At 39.3% G+C, this 22,503-nt stretch overlaps 1 protein-coding gene across 1 annotated transcript in view; it reads left to right on the forward strand.

The window, feature by feature from the left end:
- CA12 (carbonic anhydrase 12) overlaps positions 1-22,302 on the forward strand; it is a 68,700-nt gene extending 46,398 nt beyond the window's left edge. Inside the window, exons 4-10 of the mRNA XM_090029590.1 lie at positions 1,734-1,829; positions 4,589-4,652; positions 5,578-5,735; positions 7,504-7,630; positions 19,481-19,565; positions 19,916-19,975; positions 20,291-22,302. Coding sequence (XP_089885716.1) covers positions 1,734-1,829; positions 4,589-4,652; positions 5,578-5,735; positions 7,504-7,630; positions 19,481-19,565; positions 19,916-19,975; positions 20,291-20,369 — 669 coding nt within the window. The 3' untranslated portion in view covers positions 20,370-22,302. The remainder of the gene's footprint in view (positions 1-1,733; positions 1,830-4,588; positions 4,653-5,577; positions 5,736-7,503; positions 7,631-19,480; positions 19,566-19,915; positions 19,976-20,290) is intronic.
- Positions 22,303-22,503: the final 201 nt, after the last annotated feature.

Consider the following 22,503-nt stretch of genomic DNA (forward strand, 5'->3'; position numbering starts at 1 on the left):
CAGTGGGGCCCCTCAGGGCTCTGTCCTAATGCCCTTACTTTTCAATATCTTCATCAATGATGTAAACCATGGTGTCAGAAGCAGGCTGGCCAAGTGTGCCGACAACACTAAACTCTGGGGTAAAGCATTCACACCTGAGGACAGGAGGGTGATCTAGGCAGATCTTGACAGGCTCATGAAATGGGCAGATGAGAACCTGATGGTGTTCAACACCAAAACATGCAAGGTTCTCCACCTTGGGAGGAAAACCCTGCAGCATGCTGATAGGCTTGGCAGTGCTACGCTGGCTAGCACTACAGATGAAAGGTACTTGGGGGTCATGATTGACAAGATGAACGTGAGCCTCCAATGTGATGCTGCAGCTAGCCAGCATTTTGCTTGCTTTACTTGCATCCATAGATGTTTCTCAAGCAAATCCCAGGATGTCATTCTCCCGTTGTACTCGGCCTTGGTGAGGCCACAGCTGGAGTACTGCATCCAGTTTTGGGCTCCGCAATTCAAAAAGGATGTGGAGAAGCTTGAGAGAGTGCAGAGGAGAGCCATGTGCACGATCAGAGGTCAGGATAGCAGACCTTATGACCAGAGGCTGAGAGCCATGGGACTCTTCAGCCTGGGAAAGCGCAGGCTCAGGTGCAGGGTCAGGCATGGCCACCTATAAGTTTATTGCGGTGTTCACCAGTATCTGGGGGAATGTCTGTTCATCAGAGCGCCCCAAGGGATGACAAGGTCGAACGGTCACAAACTCCTCTGCGACCATTTCAGGCTGGACATAAGGAAGAACTTCTTTACTGTCCAAGCCCCCAAGGTTTGGAATAGACTGCCACCAAGGTGGTTCAAGCACCCACTTTGAATGGCTTCAGGACATTTTTGGATGTTTATCTTGCTGGGATCCTATGATCCCTGCTGACTTCCTGCCCCTGGGCAGGGGGCTGGACTCAATGATCCTCTGGGGTCCCTTCCAGCCTGAATGTCTATGAAACCTATGAAAAACTATGAGCCATTTGCTTTTGGCTTCATTAAAAGAACAGTAAGAAGTCAGAGTGAATTTTTATGCCTCTGATTAGTGGGCCTGCAAGAACACTAATCAAGTTCTCCTGGAATTATTTTGAAATGTCTATCTTTTCATAGCCAATGTTAATGTCTATCCTCTATGTACCTTGGCCCCAAAGCAGTAGTCTAGAGCACCAGCTTTTGCACTTAGCGATTAATTGAAAGCTGAAATTCTGATACAGAATTATAACGGCTGCAAAGAAAAGTTTGAAAATATGCCCTAGGTGTAAATTATGCAGTGATACCTGTAGAGCACAGACAGCCTAAAAACAACAAGGCTTAGAGGGGCAAACTGTACTATGCATCTTAATTAGATATTCACTACTCTGATGTCCATCAAAACCACTCCAGCAGAGGACTCTGTGCAAAAGACCACCTTGCTCAGCCAAGCAAGCATTCCTTGACTGCTGTGGTAAGTACTGGGCAAAAGAACACCTGCTACAGCCCTACTTCTTGTGCTTCAAAGGGTATCCCTGTCAAACATGAGAAGAAAGAGGAGAAAGGAACATTACGTCAGTGCCCGTTTCTCTCCCCCTTGCACCTGCCTCTGCCAGGCGAACAGGTTCCTGTGGGCAAAAGGCTTTATCTCGTCATATTTAAGGCTCTTGCTTCAATCAGTCGATAAAACAGAAGAGTTATTACTACCCAGAAGTTATAATGCTGTTATTTCTCCTTCTTTGTAGCTACATATTGTACATTATAACGCCGAAAAATATCGTGATGTAACAGCAGCAATGGATAAATCAGATGGATTCGCAGTTTTGGCTATCTTCATTGAGGTAAAAGGCATACCTTGTTCTGGGACAGAGATTTAAAAACTCGATTGGGAGCCCCATCAGTGCTGGTGTGTCTGGATCAGTGGCGTCCCTTTCCCACTGCACCTACCAACAAAATACAGGGCTAGACAGTGCCATCACATCCCTGCAAACTGAGTACATACTGAAAAATAAGTGTTGAATATTCTCTCACATTTTAAAAATTAGCTGCAGGCATGCTCAACCCTTTGAAATTTGTCTTCTACAAACTAAAGAGCAGACAAGCTTCTTAAGTTATAGTACAAAATCGAATTCAAACTTGCACATTTGGATATTCTCAAATAGCACTGAAGGCGGTTAGTACACACGGCATGGAACACTTCTCAGCATAACAAGGAGACGAGGGTGGGCAGAATCTTGCTACAAATAATTACGTGAGATTTGTATCTGACCACACAAGTGGCATCTAGCACTTCAGGGGTACTGTGCATCAGTGATTCTTATAATGACACAAAATTACAGACAAAAAAATGTAGATTTTTCAACCTGACAGAGGGACCAGCTTCCAAATCCCATTACTGAGGTGTGACAATGAGCAATTAAATGAACCAGTGTTCTGATGGAATCTCTTGAAACTATGCCCTATGTATGTATACAATTACTTTGCAAGACAAAACAGAAAATTAAACTCTGAATTGTGCCAATGAACTGTACAGTAAAACTGACTGGATTTTTTCCTGCAAAAAAATTAACACAGTCAAAAAATCTACACCTTACAACTTTAAAAACTGCCATCAAAAACTACAAAATGGTTAAGAAGCACAGATACCTTCTGCAAGACTTTTCCTTTCATTCAAAATCCAATTTTCTATTAAAAATTCTATAAAAAATGTGACCAGGAGTATTTTACAGAAGTCTATTTTTTCAAGAAAAGCTTTCATGGACTAGAAAATAAAAAGGGATGTTTTTAAGAATACCCTTTTCCTGCTTAACCTTCTCCCTCTCCGTTAAAGTTTCAAAGCAAAAAAGGGTTCCCCAAGTTCTCCTCCAGAGTTGGTAATGTAATCAGGAAAGAAAAATAATATTATATATTGGCCATATATAAATCACATACGAGCAAAAAGGACTAATAAATACAGTTCACAATTCTAAGATGCTGAGTGTGGAATAATCAAATTGTTGATGATCAGATCACAAAAAAAAAAAAAGTTTGAGGAAACACCTACCTGCTTGGGGACATTTTACAAAGAAGAACAGAGCTAAATTCATGATGTTCACTCAGCTCTGGTTACAAGAGAACAGGCAAACACTCTAGAGATGGTCCAGAAATTTCTCATTATACTGCATATTACTTCATCTGATTTCTGAGCAGGTCTAGGAATTAGACAACAGATGTGCTAAATTTCAGTGCATCTGGGTTACTATACAAAGTGAAATCAAAACAGCTGTGCACAGTATGATAGTACAGTACATCATTTTAAGGCTAAGAAAGAGTCTAGGCTTCTGTTTTCACTACAAATTACTAATTGCATGATGCTGCTTAAATAAATAAATAAAATCAACGAGCACATCTCTAGATTTAACAATATTCTCTTTTTTGTCTGATGAAAATAAGCCACATAGTAGGTTTCACAGTTAAACGAAATACACATTCTTAATGTGTCTGGTTGCCAGATGAATTGCTGAGTACTAGCTCTCAAGAACTCATAAAACAGGCATTGATCAGCTCTAGCAGCTGTCGGGAGCTTCACTGCTATCCAAACCAGCCATGTTACAGTTAGTTTAGGTATAGCTACATGTACTACAGTCACGCTCCCAACATAGACATACCTACAGAGAATGCGGTTTAGATGGGGACACTGAGCTACACCTCTTCGCTCCTGTATGTGAGCATTCACATAGTTTTATGAACTTCAACTTACGCACACTCACTTCACTTCCTGTATTTACTTGTACATCACACACACCCTTTCCCCAAAAATCAGGCTTCCAAAACTGGGGTGTCTGTTCTAAGTTAGGAAGCTGATTTCCGCATCAGAAGAGGTATGCAGTTGCTGTAATGGCTGCTGGGCTGTGCTGCTTTCCCTTTCCTTCCCTTCTTAGGCTGCATGGAGGAGAGGCAGAGTTTGCTGCTGGTCACTCACCATCCTTGCAAACTATGCCACTCGAGCTGTAACCCATCACAGCCACTGCCAAACTGGCTGAACAGTTAAGCTAAGGACAAAGCAGCCAAAAGCTGCTGCAAATTCAGCAGCAACTGTGACAGGGTTAAAGCCATACTGAAGAGTTTGCCAGGAGAGAGCAAGTGATGCTGAAGAATAAGCACAAGGTGCGTGAAGCATGTGAGAAAACACAGTATTTATTTTATCTGAGTAGCTATCCTTGGTGTTCTGTGCAGAAATGGCCCACATAAGGCAGAAGACTCAGAATAAGAAAATGTAATATCTTCAATAAAGCTATTTGTACTAGGGAACCAATCCTGTAGTCTCTTTGCAGACAAATGACAATTTAATATTGGGTAATATGAAAAAGCAGATCCAATACCTCTAGTTTGTTGTTCTATTGTGAGAGTATTAGCATGAAAAGACAAAACAAAACAATTCCAAAAGACAGTTAATTTCTCATGTAAAGGGCTATATCAGTGTGCGTTATCAAATAAGTATGTGTCTTTTGGGAAAGTTTAATCAAAAGATAAAGTTGTTAATCAAATGCTGACATTAGCTGCTACAGAATTTATACACACAGAACTCCAAGTATTTGAACATCTCCTGTCTCTGTTACAGATAGGCCCATTCAATCCATCATATGAAAAGATCTTCAGTCATTTCCAGAACGTGAAATACAAAGGTGAGTGGCTACAGTGTCCAAAGGATCAACAGTGGCTGAAGGTAACAAAAACAACAACAAAAATATCAACCTTGGTTGAAATGGACATCCTTAAATGTTAGGAAACAATGAACAAGTCCATAGCAAGCTTCCATGAAACTGTCTCAGAATAGTGCCAAACACAGCGCACTCCTCTTCAGCGGACTCTAAATCTAGCTTGACAGACACTTACATACATTAGCATCATATGGATCATTACGAGACCATATTTCTTGCATGTACTATTACTTTCGTTAACAGAGCCTTAGTTAAATATTCAGATAGCTGACTGCATGCAAATACTAAATATTGGTGTGTTCAATCCCAGTAAGTGGTCATATTTCACAATATTTTCCTCCACATATCTTTTTAAAAACTAGTGTTGCAGCATATAATAAAGTGCAAGACAATGTGGAAGAGATGAGTAACATCAGGTTAAGAAGAAACTCTTCATTCTACCAGTAACAACATTCAAACCATAATGAGCAGCAGAAAACATTAACAATTTAGTCCTCTAAAACCGTAATGTTGGGTGACTGTCTGCACTACTTACAAGGAAGTGTGTTGGATAATTCCATGCTTAATTGCATGAAAAGAATGCACTCCAAAGGGAAAAGCAAGTTCTCTCACTAATTAGAATTCTGGCTTAGTATTTAACATGTAATGCCAGATTTGGAAGATGTTTAATTAACTACATTTCTAGATTAAATTGGGGCTAACATCTATTAGAGTACATCAGATATATTTGAAATTAAAAAACTTGCTGAAAAATAAATTTGCCTCACAGGGCTTCACCTATGCTGAGAGTCAACAAGGCAGTGCAGCCCAGTAGCATGTTAGGGTGATGCAGTTAGTGCTGAGATGTACATATTAAAAATACAGTATTTACAACGATGCTCTCTTTCAGGCCAGAAGGCTCAAGTCCCAGGTTTCAACATCCAAGAACTGCTTCCCAAAAAACTGAATGAGTATTATCGCTATGAAGGATCCCTGACCACTCCTCCTTGTTACCCTAGTGTTCTTTGGACCGTTTTCCGACATCCTGTATACATTTCAGAAGAACAGGTAAATTTAAACCAAACAGTATTTTATTTAGCCTAGCAGTGTAGTCTAGAGCCTAGAGCTAAATTAAATGCTACCAAATAGATTTCATGTTTGAGGTTTACTAATGTATGTAAATAAGAAATTTTCTATTATAATACTAAAAGATACAATTATTCAACTCAATCCTCTGAATGCAAACAAGATCACAGCCTAAGTAATTTTCTTATTTGTTAATAGTTGATGTGCAAGGGTCAAGGGACTGCAAATGCAAATACTGTTGTTGCAGTATTATCTAGAATAAACATGTTAAATGACAGTTTTTCGTCCCATTTTAATAGGATCTCTGCTTTGGCGGCCATAAATTTGAGGCTGTAAATTACTGGGATATCTTAAGTTCAATTGTCCTACAGTATTTGGTAGTTCATCTGAAAATCAGAAGCATGCCATCTTAATAGGGCACATCCCAACAAGAGGGAACATACATTTCCCTGGGGACAAAGAACAGTGAACAAGGTGTGCTGCTTCTTGTCCCCAGGGAACCCCCATGCATGCAGCGCTCTCGTGCACAGGACATTACCTGGGCTGGGATAGGGGAGGCTGGGATGAGCACCCAGGCTTGCCCCAGCAGACTTACCTGGGGTCCTGGGAGCCTCCAGGGGGGCTGCAGTTATGGTGATCCTGCCGCAAGGAGCCTGGCCAGCAGCCGGAGCATGGCTTTGGCTAGCCATGCTCCAGTTTCAGGCAGCACATGCACCACCCCACTTATTTTTTTAGGTGCAGGGGTTTTTTTTGACACCAGAATCTCCTGCCATCAACCCACCTCCCGCCTCCGTCCTGCCAGGCTGCAAATTAGCAGCGTGTGCAGTGCACGCAGGGTGGGGATGGAGCACTGCAGACCTGTCTGTGGTGCCGCATACTGCATGTGCATGCTTATCTGGATGCACCCATAGAGTTTTAAAAATGGCAATCATAGATAAAAAAAATGTTCCCATAGTTAAACAGGCACAAAAAGAGATATCTATTTGGAAATTATAGTAAGCTCATGTGCTTACTTTTTGTCTCCACTTAGTCCTTACAAGTTTCTTCTGTAAATTGCTATTCCCATTTTGTGCCTTTTTAGGCATACGCCATACATGGAACTGCTTATTGGAGCTTTGAACTGCAATGGTTTAAATAAAATAGGACCCAGTTCTGAACAACTTCTGGGTTAGATTTTGTTTTTAAAACCTGAAGTTTAATTAGGGGAGGGTTATTTCACAAAAGCTATCTTGGCTCTTCCCCACATCTGTCTCTGTACATCTTAGAAAAAGAGAAAGATGTTTGCCTCTGAGGTGGGCCACCAATAAATTAAAGAGGGAAATTATAGCATGTATCTACATGCTTAAAAGCAGTTCCACTCATCCACATTTTATTGGGGATATAACGAACACTTTCAATCGTTCATCAGTTAAGGCAGGCAGAGAGTTCTAACGTTAGAAAAAAGAAAAAGAACAAAAAAGATGCAAATGCCCACCATGAAACAACAATTACCCTTTCTACATTTGATCTAATATGAATTCATTTAAATTCTCAAATGCATACATAATAGAAAAACAGCTTGTTGGACAGCTGAAGTCACATTTACACACTGCATTTAGGCTCACACAGCACACTCAAACTACTGCATAAAATATCCCACCAATTCTGCTGATCTCTGTGCAAACACTCCTTACCAAATGATTTCCAATGTCATGTCTAAATACACCTACATTGCTTTCCCTGTATACTGAACTGAGTGCTCTGTTCTTAGCTGCTGGCATTAGAAACCGCCCTGTACTGCACACGACTTGATGATCCTAAACCCCTGGAAATGGTTAATAATTTCAGACACGTTCAAGAGTTTGAAGAAAGACTAGTTTATGTCTCCTTCCACGAAGGTAAGTAAAATAAACAGTTCTGTGTAAGAAATGGTAAACAGTTATGTGTGCGGACTTGGAACCCTGAATGAAGTGCCCATATTATTGCACTGGTTTCTTTAAGTACATAGATATTAATAGGGGAGATGACACACAGAAGCATTAGCTTCTTGTCTTCCTTTTTCTTCTTTCACATTTGCTTACATAAGCAGTTGTATGAGACTCAGCCATACAGAAAATGTTACTGCTTATCAGTTACAATGGTTATGCAGTTTCTGCTCACCTAATGCTACTTTGATCAGACTGAATAAGATGGGATGTAGGAAAGAGCCTATGGGGGAGGGAAAGAGGGAGGGCTCAGTCCTTCTTCTCATGTCCAGTGGGAAAAAAAGAAAATAACCAAGAATGTCTGATGCTGTTCATACTCAATTTTCCTCTCTAACTTCAAAGCCTTCAGGTTCAATTCACTATATTAACTGGCAATTTAATACTGTAAGTTTTCTCACAAATTCTTTGCACTCCAGCATCTCTCACTTGATTACTCCTTAAGCTTGTAGTAGTTACCCTACTAGCATACAACATAACACTGCTGCAAGGCACCTCTGCAATGCACATTGTTTGAAAACTTTGGTGCAGGGCTGGACGCTAAATAAATCATAAGTCAATTACAAGCAACTTAATAATTTTAAGTTTTGGAAATTACAGAGCTAATTTTTTATTCTGTTTGGGGGTCTGACCCTACGAACATGAGGAACAATAAAGTCATCCCTGTGAGTCTTCTGCAATGAGCACTAAACCATACAATGAAAAGATTTTCATTGACTTCTAAAGGGTTTAAAATCAGGTTAGGTGTTTACAGGCACTTGCATTATAAAGCTAGCAAGGTTTTATTTTGTAATAGTGAAGATACAACCTTGCTATAGGAATGAGATTCCAACCATGAGAACGTCAACCATGGTTGGTAAGAGATAATTATTGTGCTGACCAAATGGTTAAAAGGATTCACAACTTTGCATTGCAGGGAGACTGTTTATGGGGAATTACAGAGGATCAGAAGAGGTCCTTGAGGCACTTGAACTTGACACCAAGAAGTAAAAATAGCTCATAACATTGGACTCTGCGATTCACTGTTATGAGCATAAAAATTAGCCATCTTTTTAGGGTGAAGTCTTAAGACACAAGAGTTGATTTAAAAGTTTTTTGTGTCACTATGTAGCTCTACAATGCCATGAGAGGCTTTGCACAAATACCTATGCCTTTGGAGATGAGCCTTGCAGTAAGGTACTTCTGTAGTTGTTTGGAGGGTACTGATCAGTGCATTGCTTTGCCAGTCAACACCTCCCCAACTCCAGCAGACGATCACTGAGTTCAAGAAAACCCTACAGTCCTGGCATGTAGTTTAGGAAACAGACAAGCAAAATGTTAACAGGTCTGCAAAATAATTACAGAAAATTAAAAAGAAATTAAAAATGAATCCAGCAAATAGTCAACCTGCAGATTAATAAGAGCAGTACAGTGTACAAAATCTTCCAACAATACTGTCTACTTGTTCCTCTACTCCTTATTTAAAATGAACAGAAAGCACTTAGGGGTTGTCTACATGAGAAAATTCACCCCAAGAGCTACTGCAGATAACAGCCTCCCGTGTAAACATACCACATTAAAGTAAAAATTCTGGATTAATATTTTACAATAACTAATTGTATGACATGGGCAGATAAGTTACTTTTGTCAATTTCTGTGTGTAGAGAAGCGCTTAAATATACAATTTTGAAGCAGAAGCAAATGTGAAATAGAAACAAATCCCATCTTATAAACAGACCTCAAATTTGGGGTAATTTCGCTTCAGAATTAATTTCCTAGATGGTTCCTTCCTCAGACTGACCACATCAAAACTCTGGATCAAAAAACAGCAGGAAGCTAAGCCCCAAATTTTGGAATGTAAAAAGTCCAAACGAGGCTGCCATGTTAAGGTTGTGGCTTTCAGTCATTTATATACAAATTTAGATACAAAGTCCTGATAAAGTCTTGATAAAGACTATCCCTTTAATATACATTATATAGGAGTATAAAATAATGCCACCAGAAATTTTAAGTCTGTAAGTGTCTTGCTCTGAACTGTTGTATCTAACCAGGACAGTAATATTTTAAATAGATATACCATTTTCCTTGCTACTTCAGCTCTTCTTTTTTGGACTGATTTTAACAATTATTTAACTAGTAATTTCTTTACATTTTTGTTAGAGAAAAATAGCTACAATCTAGAGGCTGAATGTATTGTAATTAAAAAAAAAAAAAAAGAGATACTGTATTTTCATAGCTTAATAACATTCTCCAGTGATATATTAAATTCCTATACCTTGCTATTTCCAAAGTGCCAATGTCAAAGGCTACTTCTTCCTCTTAGACAGCTGCTCTCCTGACTTCTATTTGATGAACTGCTTTTACTATAAAGTACAAAACACTTGCCCCTCAGGAAAAGCCAATGGAATGGGTGCACATAAAAAGGTCAGATGGAAGTTAGAGGTGCCCAAGAGAATTCAGGGAACTTTTAAAAGTGGTTTTAATGCAGATCAAAGATTTAATCTACCTCAGGTTCCCCTAGGCTTCATTTCTGTGCCTTGTGCAAAAAGCAGATACCAATTAAAACAACTATTTTCACTTGCAGTGCTTAAGGAGGGAAAGTAGTTTAAAAAGAGATGTTTTACCCCCCTACATCTTCACACGGAATTTTATTAACAAATTATAATCGTAAGGGGAGATGCTACTGTATGCTCAATCAAAGAAAGCACCAATTACACTTTGTGTTTACATGGTACCTTTTACCACCAGTACACAAAGCATTTCAGTGCCGTAGTTGCTATCACTAGGCACAGGAAGATTAAATAACTTTTCCCCAAAAGTATTTCAATTACTGGAGCAAAACCAAGAAGTTCTGACTCATAGCCCTGCTTGAATCCCACTACACCACACCTTCCCTTTCAATAAAATGAAGTGTCCCATGCAAACATCTCAAGTTTTGCAAGAGTCTTGAAGCTAAAACAAGTGGTGTCTGCTTTTTTTCCTGTCTTCAAGGATAAAATGTTCCAAGCCTTAAATCCCAGTCTTTGGAAATACAAACCCTTCCCAGCTATACACACAAAGAAATTTAAAATTAAGATCAGTTCTGATATACTTGACTGCAAAGAATTAATCTGACGTCACTAGATGAAAAATGAATAGCTTCACTTAAAATTCTACCCAGAAGAGCAAAGTCTACTGAACAGCCCTGGAATTCTAATGAAATCCATTGAATGAGTTCCCACAAAACATACTCTTCCACAAGAAAGATGGAATTTTAAGATTTTGGAAAACTGGGAATATATTTAGCATACCTGAAATATTTAAATCTTGTTTAAAATGTCTTAATTTCTTGGTGCAGAAAATACTTTGATTTATATCATAAAAGTGACATAATTCCCAAATGGTGTGACCATCCTAAAACCAAGGGAGATTCTTAATCGTGTCAATAAAGCTATGCTGATTTGTTGCAGCTGAGAATCTGGTCCTAAATATTACTAGTACCTAGAATTCATAAAACACTCAGATGGCTAATTTTTCATTATAGTGATGTTCATAGTCCTCTCTCTAGACAAGAATATTGGGGTGTTTGGCCGTTTTAAGATGATGAGGCTGAGGGTGTCTTTCTTTTCTATACTTTGTAGTTTTACAGTTGGTCAAATGTAAATAAACTAAGGTCTAAACTGTAATTGTGTATCATACTTTGTTCGTTAAAAAAAGGAGTTTGTTGAGTTAATTAAAGGTGAGGATACATTTTCTAAAGCCAGAGCTAAATCAAGAATCAGATTTAAAGCACACCAAGAGATGGTTTCAGCTCAAGACTATTCTTACTGCAAATCAAACAGCTAAAGAATATTCACTCCCACATTTCCAGCTGGAAACTTCTGATATATTTACTGATATATTTACTGAGTTTACATCAGAAACTCCTGACAGACATTAATTGTCAAAAAGGATCTGAGGAATTTTATCCCAGGCCCCAACAAATCATGCATCCTGTCATGTCAGTTGTTCAAGGTCTAGCATAACAGGACATACAATTATTAGGATCTAGGATAAAATTCTTCAGTTCACAGTGTGTTTACCAGGGCATGCAGCTGACTGCATGAGTGCCAGAGTACAGGCAGCTGTGGATTATGGAGCTCCCCAGTCCCGAACCTGCATGCAGCTGATTGCCTGTGCGCTCGGGTGCAGGAAAAAGGAAGCTCTTTGATCCACAGCAACTTGTACTAGGGACCTGTCAGCCTGCATTGGGCTGCATGTCGTGGCTTTAAATCTCTCTACCATGGGCATTCTACACTGAAAAAGGCAGACAGCAGCATTCATTCACAGGAAACTGTACTGATAACAGCATATGAAATTAACAAGGAAATGTTGAGCAAGTACAAAATCTGAAACTCCCCTTTATGCCATTTTTAATGTACTGCATACTCCCCAACAGATTCGACTTTGAAGTTGCAATCTCCCTGTCAAGTACAGATACTTTTTTAACCCACTTTCTGCATGCAAGCAAAATGCAGAAATCCAATTTTTATTCTCTTTTTCTTATCATTTTTCAAACTACCAGTTTCATAGTCTGTTTGTAGGGTTGGAAGGGACCTGAGCAGATCATCAAGTCCGACCCCCTGCCATGGCAGGAAAGAGTACTGGGGTCAAATGACCCCAACAAGGTGTTCATCTAGTCTCCTCTTAAAGATCCCCAGGGTAGGAGCCAGCACCACTTCTCTTGGAAGTTGGTTCCAGATCCTAGCTGCCCTGACCGTGAAGTAGCGCCTCCTGATGTCTAGCCTGAATCTACCCTCTGCCAGCTTGCGACCGATATTTCTTGTCACTCCTGGTAGTGCTCGAGGGAACAGGGACTCCCCCAATGCCTGCTGGTCCCCTTTGACTAGTTTGTAACAGGCCACTATATCCCCCCTCAGCCTTCTCTTGTGGAGACTGAACAGGTTCAGGTCCCGTAGCCTCTCCTCGTAGGGCCGGCCTTGCTGCCCCCGATCATGCAAATGGCCCTCCTGTGGACCCTCTCCATGTTGTCCACATCCCTCCTGAAGTGCAGCGCCCAGAACTGGACACAGTACTCCAACTGTGCCTGACAAGTGTCGCATAGAGGGGGAGGATCACCTCCTTGCACCTGCTCGAGGTGCATCTGTGGATGCATGCCAAGTGCAGTTGGCCCTCCTGACCGCGTCCCCATGCTGTCGGCCCATATTCATTTTGGCATCAATAATGACTCCAAGATCCATTTCTGCCTCTGCACTGACGAGAAGGGAGTTCCCCAGCCTGTAGGTATGGTGCTGGTTCTTCCTTCCCAGGTGCAGTACCTTGCAGTTTATTTGCAGTAGGAAATTATTATGGCCCTGGATTCTATTGGCTTCCATGGGGCAAAGGTATTAAGTCATTGTTTCAAATAACACTATAGGCAGTGCAAGCTACTTATCTTCATAACATTTCTCTATGCCATTAATTTCATGATGTATAAACAATATGCATTATACTCCTTTTGGATTTTCTTCTGGGGATGAAGAAGATCCCTAACAGCAATTAGATACCCACTGAAGAGAGAGAACATGGAAATTCATCAGCCCCTGGATCCTGGGAATCAACTCTGGTCAGGTAGAAATGCAAGCATAATGCACAGTATGTCTAAATGTCATCCTGAAAACAACTCACAGTTTTTGTGGGATGTACTTAAACATACTGTGATGACTTCATTTCTTCAGTATTTGGGTTAAGCTGCATGCATGTAGATGGTTATTAGTTTACATGTCAGCATGACAAAAATGATTCCCATCATTTTGTTGCGTCTGAACTGAATTGTACCAATGTGGTAATATTTTTTTCAAGCGAATCTAGTTTATTGTCTATATTTAGCTATCTGCAGTGAAATACAGGCAGTCTTCGGACTCATGACACAATTGGTTCCTGAAAACTGCATCTTAAGTCAAAACATTGAAACTTGGAACTGATTTTCCCATAAGAAGCAATGTTAAAAATGGGGGATTGGTTCCTGAACCAAAGGCCCAATACCTTATTTTCACCAAAAATAACCAAAAAGTTTGTACTCAATCAGTTATAGATGCATAATATAGCTACACTAATGTATTTATACTGTAAATAGCAATCATACTGATTTGGAAGGACTTCTTTGAGGTGATTTTGCTGGACTTTTTGAAAGGCTCTTGTTTGGACTTTTGAAGGGTTTTTGGCTGAAGTCGTCTCAGGGGTCTCAAGTGTTGTAAAGTTGAAACTGACATAAGAAAGTTGAAACAGGGTGTCAATTTATAAACGTTGTAAGTGCGAAATGTTGTAACACAAAAAGCTGTAAGTCGAGGACTGCCTGTATCTGCATGAGGTAATTGATCTGCCTAATCTTCTGATAACTTACCTCTACTGAGCACAGGAAACAATCTGCTGTGAACTTTTTAGAAGGGCTACATACATTTTACTGGTGTGTATTTTCCCCTCTCATTGTTCCATTGTAACAACTATCTCCACTTTTTCTAGTTGCTTATTCTATGATAACTGCATCATATTGCCTACTTGAAAATGAGAGATTAAACTTCTGTCATTTTTACCACTTCTAGCAGTAGATAATCTAAGTAAACAAGCCCAACATCACTGATTTTGGTTAGGAAGGCAGAGAAGAGATGTACCTTATAAACTAACTGAATCATTTAGATGGATAAGCTTTGATGAGCAAGAGTTCACTTCATTAGATGTTATCATATGATCTTGGTTACATACAGCTACTTCAACAGTCTTCTCAATCCTGTGTCATTACTGAAAGGAGAGAAGTTACTCTAATGGTTTTGTCCCTTATCTTTTTCCACTGGGTTCTGAACTAAATTCCAAAGTCTGTCCGGGAAACTTGCATGTAGAAAGAGCTAAATTTAATGCTTGAGGCAAGGATTTTTAGGGTTACGTTTTTTAGTGGACCAACTACATAGTTGGTCTAAAGTTAGACAAGCTTTTGACTGCAAGCTATTCTTCGTCAGGCCTCCAATCACAGGAAGCCAGGCACAGCATAGTGAAAAACAACAGAGGGGAGAGGATGAGAGAAATTCTCAGTGGTAGCAGACCCTTCCCCCCCCCCCCCCCCCCCCATTTGCTGTTTTTCACTATGTTGTGCCTGGCTCTCTGCGATCAGAGGCCTGAGAAAGAATGCCTTGCATTCAAAAGCTTGTCTAACTTTGGACCAACTGCATAGTTGATCCAATAAAAGGTATCACCCTAAGAAACCCTTGCCTCTCAGATCATTTCTGGACCTTCACAGCTACTCCTACACTACTGTTCTTTCTTATAGCAAAATATGGATGGCACCTCTGGATACCTCGCTGTTATATACCAGTTTCTGTCGGTGCACATTCTACTGAAGCAGAGATCTCTTCCTCTAAGAGATCGCAGACAGAGGCTTATCTGCTGTGCACAATAAAAATTGTTGCCCCAGTCTCTGTTCATGTATCACTCTGTGAAGCAAGCAGACATCTGACTCTTACTGCTTTGTTGTCAACAGTAAGTTGTCTGTAATAATGGAGAAAAGCCCTATCACAGTTCATTAGCTGAGCAAATCACTGTATCTATGACAAATTGGAAATATTTTCTTGTTTTATGCAAGTAAAGCCTTGACTGATTTAGAACTAAATTATTTCTGTGAAATTGATGCATTTACATACAAAGGACAGAAAGATTCTCTCTAATATTTTGTCCATTTTGCCCCTTGAATTTTTGTTGTATACTACATAAGAGGTCTGACGAAAGTAGGATAATATCCCTCTACAACAACTAAGTGTGCTTATCACTCTTCTTATTTTTCTCACAATAGTTCAACACAACATGTCCCAGAGATGTGGAGTGAAAATTTTCCATTTCTAAAAATTCATTGTTTCATAAAATTCATTAGTAAAAATGAATGGATGCCAATACAATATTGGGCACACTTGGCAGTTTCAAAGTCGTAACTAATGTTTTTCAGGTGATTATCCCTAGTAAGTGTGAGAGAGAGTACATATATGTTTTACTGATTTGTAAATAAAAGGGTAAATACGCTCGCATAATAATCCAAACCAAAAATCAAGTTATGAATTCACCTAATTGGCTGTGCAGGTCAAATCAAAACCAAAGCATGGCATATCATGCACAGTTCTTTGGGTGTGTTAAAATTAGCATGTCAACAGTTTTCAGTGCCTTTGTTTTTCTTCTTAAATTTAAACAAACAATGTAAAGGAAGTACATGCTATTGGGTATTGTCTTTACATTTTTACAAGTATTCCAATAAAAATAAATTTCTTTCCACATAAAGCTTTGAACTTGTTTGAATATAACATTTAAACCACATTAAGTGTGCTGTATTTATTTTTTTTCCTAATCAAATATTTCAGTTCAAATACTTGTGGATATTGGAACAGAAAATTAACGTGGGGTACTTTTTTAGTTTTGTTTACTAAATATAAGTCAAATAAACATGCTAAATCAGATCATGCTCTATTTAGGGCATTGGAAAATTTTCCAATTCAAAATTTTCCAGAAAACCCACATCTCTGATATGTCCCAACAAAACTTAACTCCGACACTGCTCTGGGGTCTGGGGTGAAATAAGGAGTTCAAACTATTCCTATTCTTGACCTGTAACCATCATACTAGCTGCACAGTGCTAATAGCACAGAAGAGCAGCATCTCTTACGATTAAAATCCTCAAGGGAAAATAAAGCACAAAACTGACTCTCTCAACAATCACCAGTGAATTTTTGCCAATGCTAAGAATAGTTTTGAGTCTGTGAATGAATGAATGATGTGCTTCATTCAGTGAAGCACATAATTCATCTTCTGTTTATATGTGATGCCAGCTTCTAAGATGCTTCCAATATTACAGACCTAGGGGAGGTCTTTAAAGATATATTGGAAATATCTCATTCGAACTATGAACAAATAGGAGCTCAGTTATGCAGTGGACCACATGTCCTGCTGTTCTCACCAAGGAATGGTCTCTATGGCTAATAGACATTACACTAAAGACATGATCAACCGGTTAACTGAGTCGCAAGTAGTGACCTGGCCACACATTTAATCAATTCATAGTATGATAAAACAAGTCACAAAATTATAACACAAAATATGTCTAATACTTATGGCTGCTTCCCACCATGCCTTAAATTGAATGTATTGCCAGTACCAAGCCCCTGAAGCATACAGGAACCATTCAAGACTTGTGTGCTCCAGCTGATTGGAGTTCCCAGCTGCAGGCATGCATGGTGCACTCCCCAGGCTGGGAGCTCTGATCATCTGACTGAGGCTCACAACCACAGGAGCATACAGCATGTTCCTGCTGCTGGGAGCCAAGCTTGCTACTTGCTGGTGCAGAAGGAGCCCAGGATATGACAGCATAGGATCTGATGTGAAATCTCAAAACCATGTCTCCTGCCATGCATCTGTGGCATGACAGGAAGCATAACTGTTTGCATCCCATATCAGATCCCACTGCACCTTTATTTTAATGTCTCTCGGGGGCCTATGACTACCAAATAAATTACTAAGAGCTAGTGATATTTCAATAAAAACTCATTCAGTCTAACACTGCAATTAATTGTAAATGTCACTGACAGTGTCAGGGAGCCAAAGAAGTTTTCTGCTAGTGTAAAGACCCTACTTATCAGCTTCAGAATCTCCCAAGCCGCCTTCTACGTACATTCCAACTTATTTGGCCTTAAACACTGCCTAATTGGTATAACCACCATCTCAAAAAACAAAAACAAACAAACAAACAAAAAAAAGACTACTTCTGTAGGGCTACTACTTCAGGTCCTGAAAGCAGCACATTGCTGAACCTTATGCACATAACTGTCCCAGAAGTAGGAATAAAACGTATTTGGAAACAGGAAAAGAAGATAAGAGCCTGTGCATAAGGCCATGATTTTGTCCAGGAAGCCAGATGTTTGCGAAGCATATCCTATTATGCACATCTGCAGTAATGCCAATTCTTGCAAAATTATTGCAGGAGTGGCAATTTCTGAGTAAAATTAAGTCCGACTCATGATCTCACGATAGAACTCTCAAATCTCAGAGTGTTTTCTTCTGGCCCCAACTGGGCCAGAACCAGCCACAAAGTCCCTAGGAGCCCAGAAGGGAATGTAGCCCAGGTGGGACCCAGCCATGGGAGTGGGGGGGTACAGGGAGCCCTTCCAGGTCAGCACTGAGCCCAGGGCCACAATGGGCTGGTGGGGATGCTCAGGGTGCATGTGTGAAGAGCTGGGGGGGGGGTGCACAGGGGAATCGGAATAGAACATCTCATGATTTACATATCAAGTCACTTGATTTTTAAATTTCTCTCTTGATTTTTGACACAGTGGGGTTGGTAATACAGCACCTGTGACTTTCAAAGAGCACAAATTTGCAAGATGGGATTACTGTGCTATGCTCATGGAGTGCAAATGTGCACAGTGTCAAGCCAATTACACTTGTGGTGTTGACTGAATGCTGAAGTCTCACCATTTTTGCAAGTATTGGGTCTTCAACATTTCAGTCTTTAGATTAGTTGATGAATCTTAAATATGTTCACAATAAACTCTGCATGCAAACAGTATCTTGCAGTTAATACAATCAGCTTCAAGAACATGCATCTGAAGTATATTACTATGTTAACACTTTCAGATAAGGAGAGGTAACAGTCCATAAATTAAATGAGAAATATTTCCCAGTTTTAATCATATGGCTATATTACAGCAGATGCTTTCAAATAAGCTATTTAAAAAATAAGGAGATCTTATAAGTAGAAATCTGAATTCCTAAAATTAACTTTGGTCTTAATTCTATGTATAAAGGCAAAATATTTTCCGAACAGTTTTACAGTTTTAATTGATTCTTTGTTGCTTATTTGACCTTTTTTTTTTTTTTTTTTTTTACTTCAAAGCCTTTTTTAAAACTAACAGTTCTTTTCGTAAATCTGTGAAACACAAACTTTCATTCAGTTGAACTGCTCCCAGTGTTAATGTTACCTGGTTATTTTTCACCAAAGAAACATTTAACTAGTTTACATAAAAACTATCAACTATTTACTGTGGTCCACTGTGGGATGCTTCTAAACATTCATACCGAAATAAGACAAATGTTAATTTAAAGAAATAGAAATCATTACACACAAATAGCATGTGGATAATGCAAATGCTGCTGAATAATGTTTGGGATCATTAAAGAAAGCCAAAATGTTAAAATATTTCACTGCAAAGACTTATCTTAAGAGTTGCATCAAAGAGGTGTCAGTATTACTTAGATTCACAGAACACTCCATCAAAGTCCTTGCAAACATGAATTGATTTTTTATTTTGTGCTATTATCACAAATGAATACTTAGCCTTCCTTAACCCTTACAAGCAAAGTCCTTAATTACAAAGCATACCACCTCCAGCAAAACTACATTCGACTGTGTTCTTCCATGCTGAAAAAAAGAGCAGGAATTAATTTACCATTCTTTCTTGTTTTAGCCTAGTTCTTGAATTCTGCCTATCGTACACTATCCTGTGTGCTATAAAAGGGAGGACTGAGCATAAACAATCCCGAGCAAGTGGTTCCATGACTCTCAGACCCATACATTGCCCTTCTGACTTCAATAGGACACCTGTAGGGATATGATTTCAGGTTTGGAGCCTTCAGGTTTGAATCTTTTCAAATGCCCGGTTACTAAAGGAATAAGTTATCCAGTCATACCTCTTTCATGTGGTGTTATATGCAACACACACAGATTTAAGCTGTCACACATGACAGCTTTCTGGTCTGACATAAATCAAATTATCTACCTGCATGCTTTCCTCCCACTTTTAGGTGTTGCCCTCTCAGTGGTGTTAGCCAGCATTTTTGGAGTTATCATCATTCTTGCAGCAGCCTTTTGGCTGATTAGGCAGAAAAGGTAAGATGTTTTGCTGCCACACTATGGAATGCTGACCAATTATTTCTATGTATTCACAAGTACTGGCACTACTGACTAAAGCAAAGTATGCTGCTACTGAGAAGATGACCCCACCTCACCTATGTAGACCATTTCATAAAGAAGCAAGGCTTGGAAGGGACTTCAAGAGATCATGCAGTCCAACCCAGGATTGAAGCCATGATCTTGGTGTTATTAGCACCACACCTTAACTAACTGAGCTGAACTGGTTATATGATGCAGCATTTTAGAACAGTCAGCGCTACATTGCCTCCCCCTTTGCCCCCCCCCCCAAAAAATTTACTTTCATTAACATAATCTCTTTTTTATAGTTGCAGAAAGGACAAAGAAGAAAACAAAGGTGTCATCTACAAGCCAGCAGCTGACAATGAGTACGATGATCCCTCCAAAGTATGAGTTATACCCTATCACAGAAACTGCTTTTCATTCATGGGACTGGCAGAAATTTGGCCTGGACAATGCTTCTCTAGCCTATGATAAGGCTTGGAAACGCTTACAGAAACAGAAGTGACCACACAAGATCATGAAGTCCAACCTGGGATTGAACCTGTGATCACAGTGTTATTAGCATCATACTCCAACCAGTTGAGCTAAACTGGTTATAAGATACAGCATTTTAAACAGTCATTCCACTCCTGCCTCCCTGCAAATTTACTTTTGCTAACATTGCCTTTTTATACTTGCAGAGATGACAGAGAAGACAACAAAGGTGTCATCTACAAGCCAACAGCTGACAATGAGGACGATGATCCCTCCAAAGTATGAGTTATATCTTATCACAGAAGTCACTTTTCATTCGTGGGACTTGCCAGAAATTTGCCCTGGACAATGCTTCTCTAACCTATTATAAGGCTTCGAAACACTTTCAGAAACAGAAGCATAAATACTCTGGTAGCTCTTACCTTCTGACAGCTGGGGAGATGTGATCAGTGAGTACTCCTGAGGCCATGTCTCTCACTACTCTCTACTCACTAATAATTTATTCCATATTTAATCATAAACTCAAGCTTTATAGGTTGCTCATACCACAGATTTCCCATCCAAAAATTCAAGACTAAAGAAAACAAGTCATTATCAGTACTACAAGATTATGTCTGTATCTATTTCTTCCCTAAGATTTGGTCTTTTCAGTAATTTTTTAACCATGTTCTTCAGATGATACTGTTATTTAAATTGCAGTGAACAGCTGACCATAGCAGCATACCACCATTAGTGGAGCTATAGCATGGGCTCATGTAGATACAACCAGGCCCCCTTGGGCTGCTAGTGAGGTCTGGGCATAGGATCTTCAGCGCTACCATAGTTCAGCTCACTGCTGGAGCTAAAAGCCTTTAATCTCATGGTTACAGAAGACTCACTGAACCTGTTATGGAGGCAAGTTACTAGAGAGATAAAATGGTACTTTCCTTCCCTCTTTCCCCCACATGAACTGCACCAGCAAGCAACAGACCCTCAAGCCCTTCCTCACAATTTATTGTCCTCATTTTATTTGCATGAATGATATGTAAATATACCAATTATTACTTTAAAGACATTTGCTTTCCAATTCAATCATGATTAAGTCATTGTATACTTATAATTATTACAACTGAAATTGAGCAAAAGATGATTTTAACACATTAGTTGCCTGAATATAGCAACTTATTTATTAGAAGGGGACATGTACTTTATTAGAATTACCTTCTTGACCTTGTAACATAGTATGTGATGGGACATTATGATTCACCTCAGAAGGAAGAGTGTTGAGCCAATCACACCAAACATGGAGAATTCCTCTTGAAACCAGCACTTTTGCATGTGCCATTTGAGTAAACATGTTGGCAACTTGAAAATGAGTATCCAAGCAGGAAACCGAGTAGAGATGGATCTAAAATAATTTAGGGTCTAAATGGCACTGAACACTGGGGAAGGCCAGATTTGAACTTTGTAGTTTGAATCTGCTTACATTTTGGGGAATTTAAATAGTCTTTTCTCGGTGACTATGCAATGCTACTATTATCATATACTACTGAACTTGTCACTTAACCACAATTACTAATATGCTAATATTACATGAACTTTCAAATTCAGCACACTGATATGATTATACAATGTATAGGCTGAATGTTACCTTCATCTTCTCTTCCCCCTACTTACACTTATTCATTATGCCTTAAAAATCTAGATCATGGGCTATTTGTAGGCTAGATGATAGGGTCAGGGATTTTGTCTGATATTTTGGTAGCACCCAGCAAATCCTAAAGAAACTTCACAGGCACTACTGGAATATAAATTTCAGTAAGAAGCAGAGTGTGTATTGATTTGGACTCAGAGTTACAAGGAATTGTAAGAAAGGCAGAAAATTACAGAAGTGATAAAGAGAAGCTCTACAGCTTTTTATGCAGTTTAAATTGTGAAACCCAAATGTCACATTGTCCTCCTAGAATTCTTCAGGGGTCATTAGGATTTACTCTGTTAATTTCAAAGACAGAAGTTTGCTTTTTGGTCTACTTGTCACTGTTTTAAAACTTCCTTACAGAATAACTATTTTCTGATTAAAATACTATTTTAAATAGCTCTTTGTGCTCACAATAGGCAAAAATCACAATCTTATATGGAAGATAATACGTGACCATAATGAAAAAATAGATATGTGCTCTATAGTTTGAACTTTAGTTCAACACAACAGAATTTTTATTAAAACGTTTGACATTGCTAATACTGTAGTGATAATACTGTTTCTATTGTATAACTGAATATAGCCTCTAAGCAAAATTCAGTACTTCCTTTCAATAAACAGGAGGATACAGTGGTGCTCAACCCATGGTCTGGCAAACAAACCTGGCTTGCAGAGCTGTATCATCTGGGCCATGGGAATGCCCAGTAACATAACTGGGAAGGGGGGGGGCAGACAGTGACC

The sequence above is a fragment of the Crocodylus siamensis genome, chromosome 15 (genome assembly GCF_052110815.1).
Source record: "Crocodylus siamensis isolate JL-2025a chromosome 15, ASM5211081v1, whole genome shotgun sequence".
Classification (NCBI taxonomy): Eukaryota; Metazoa; Chordata; order Crocodylia; family Crocodylidae; genus Crocodylus; species Crocodylus siamensis.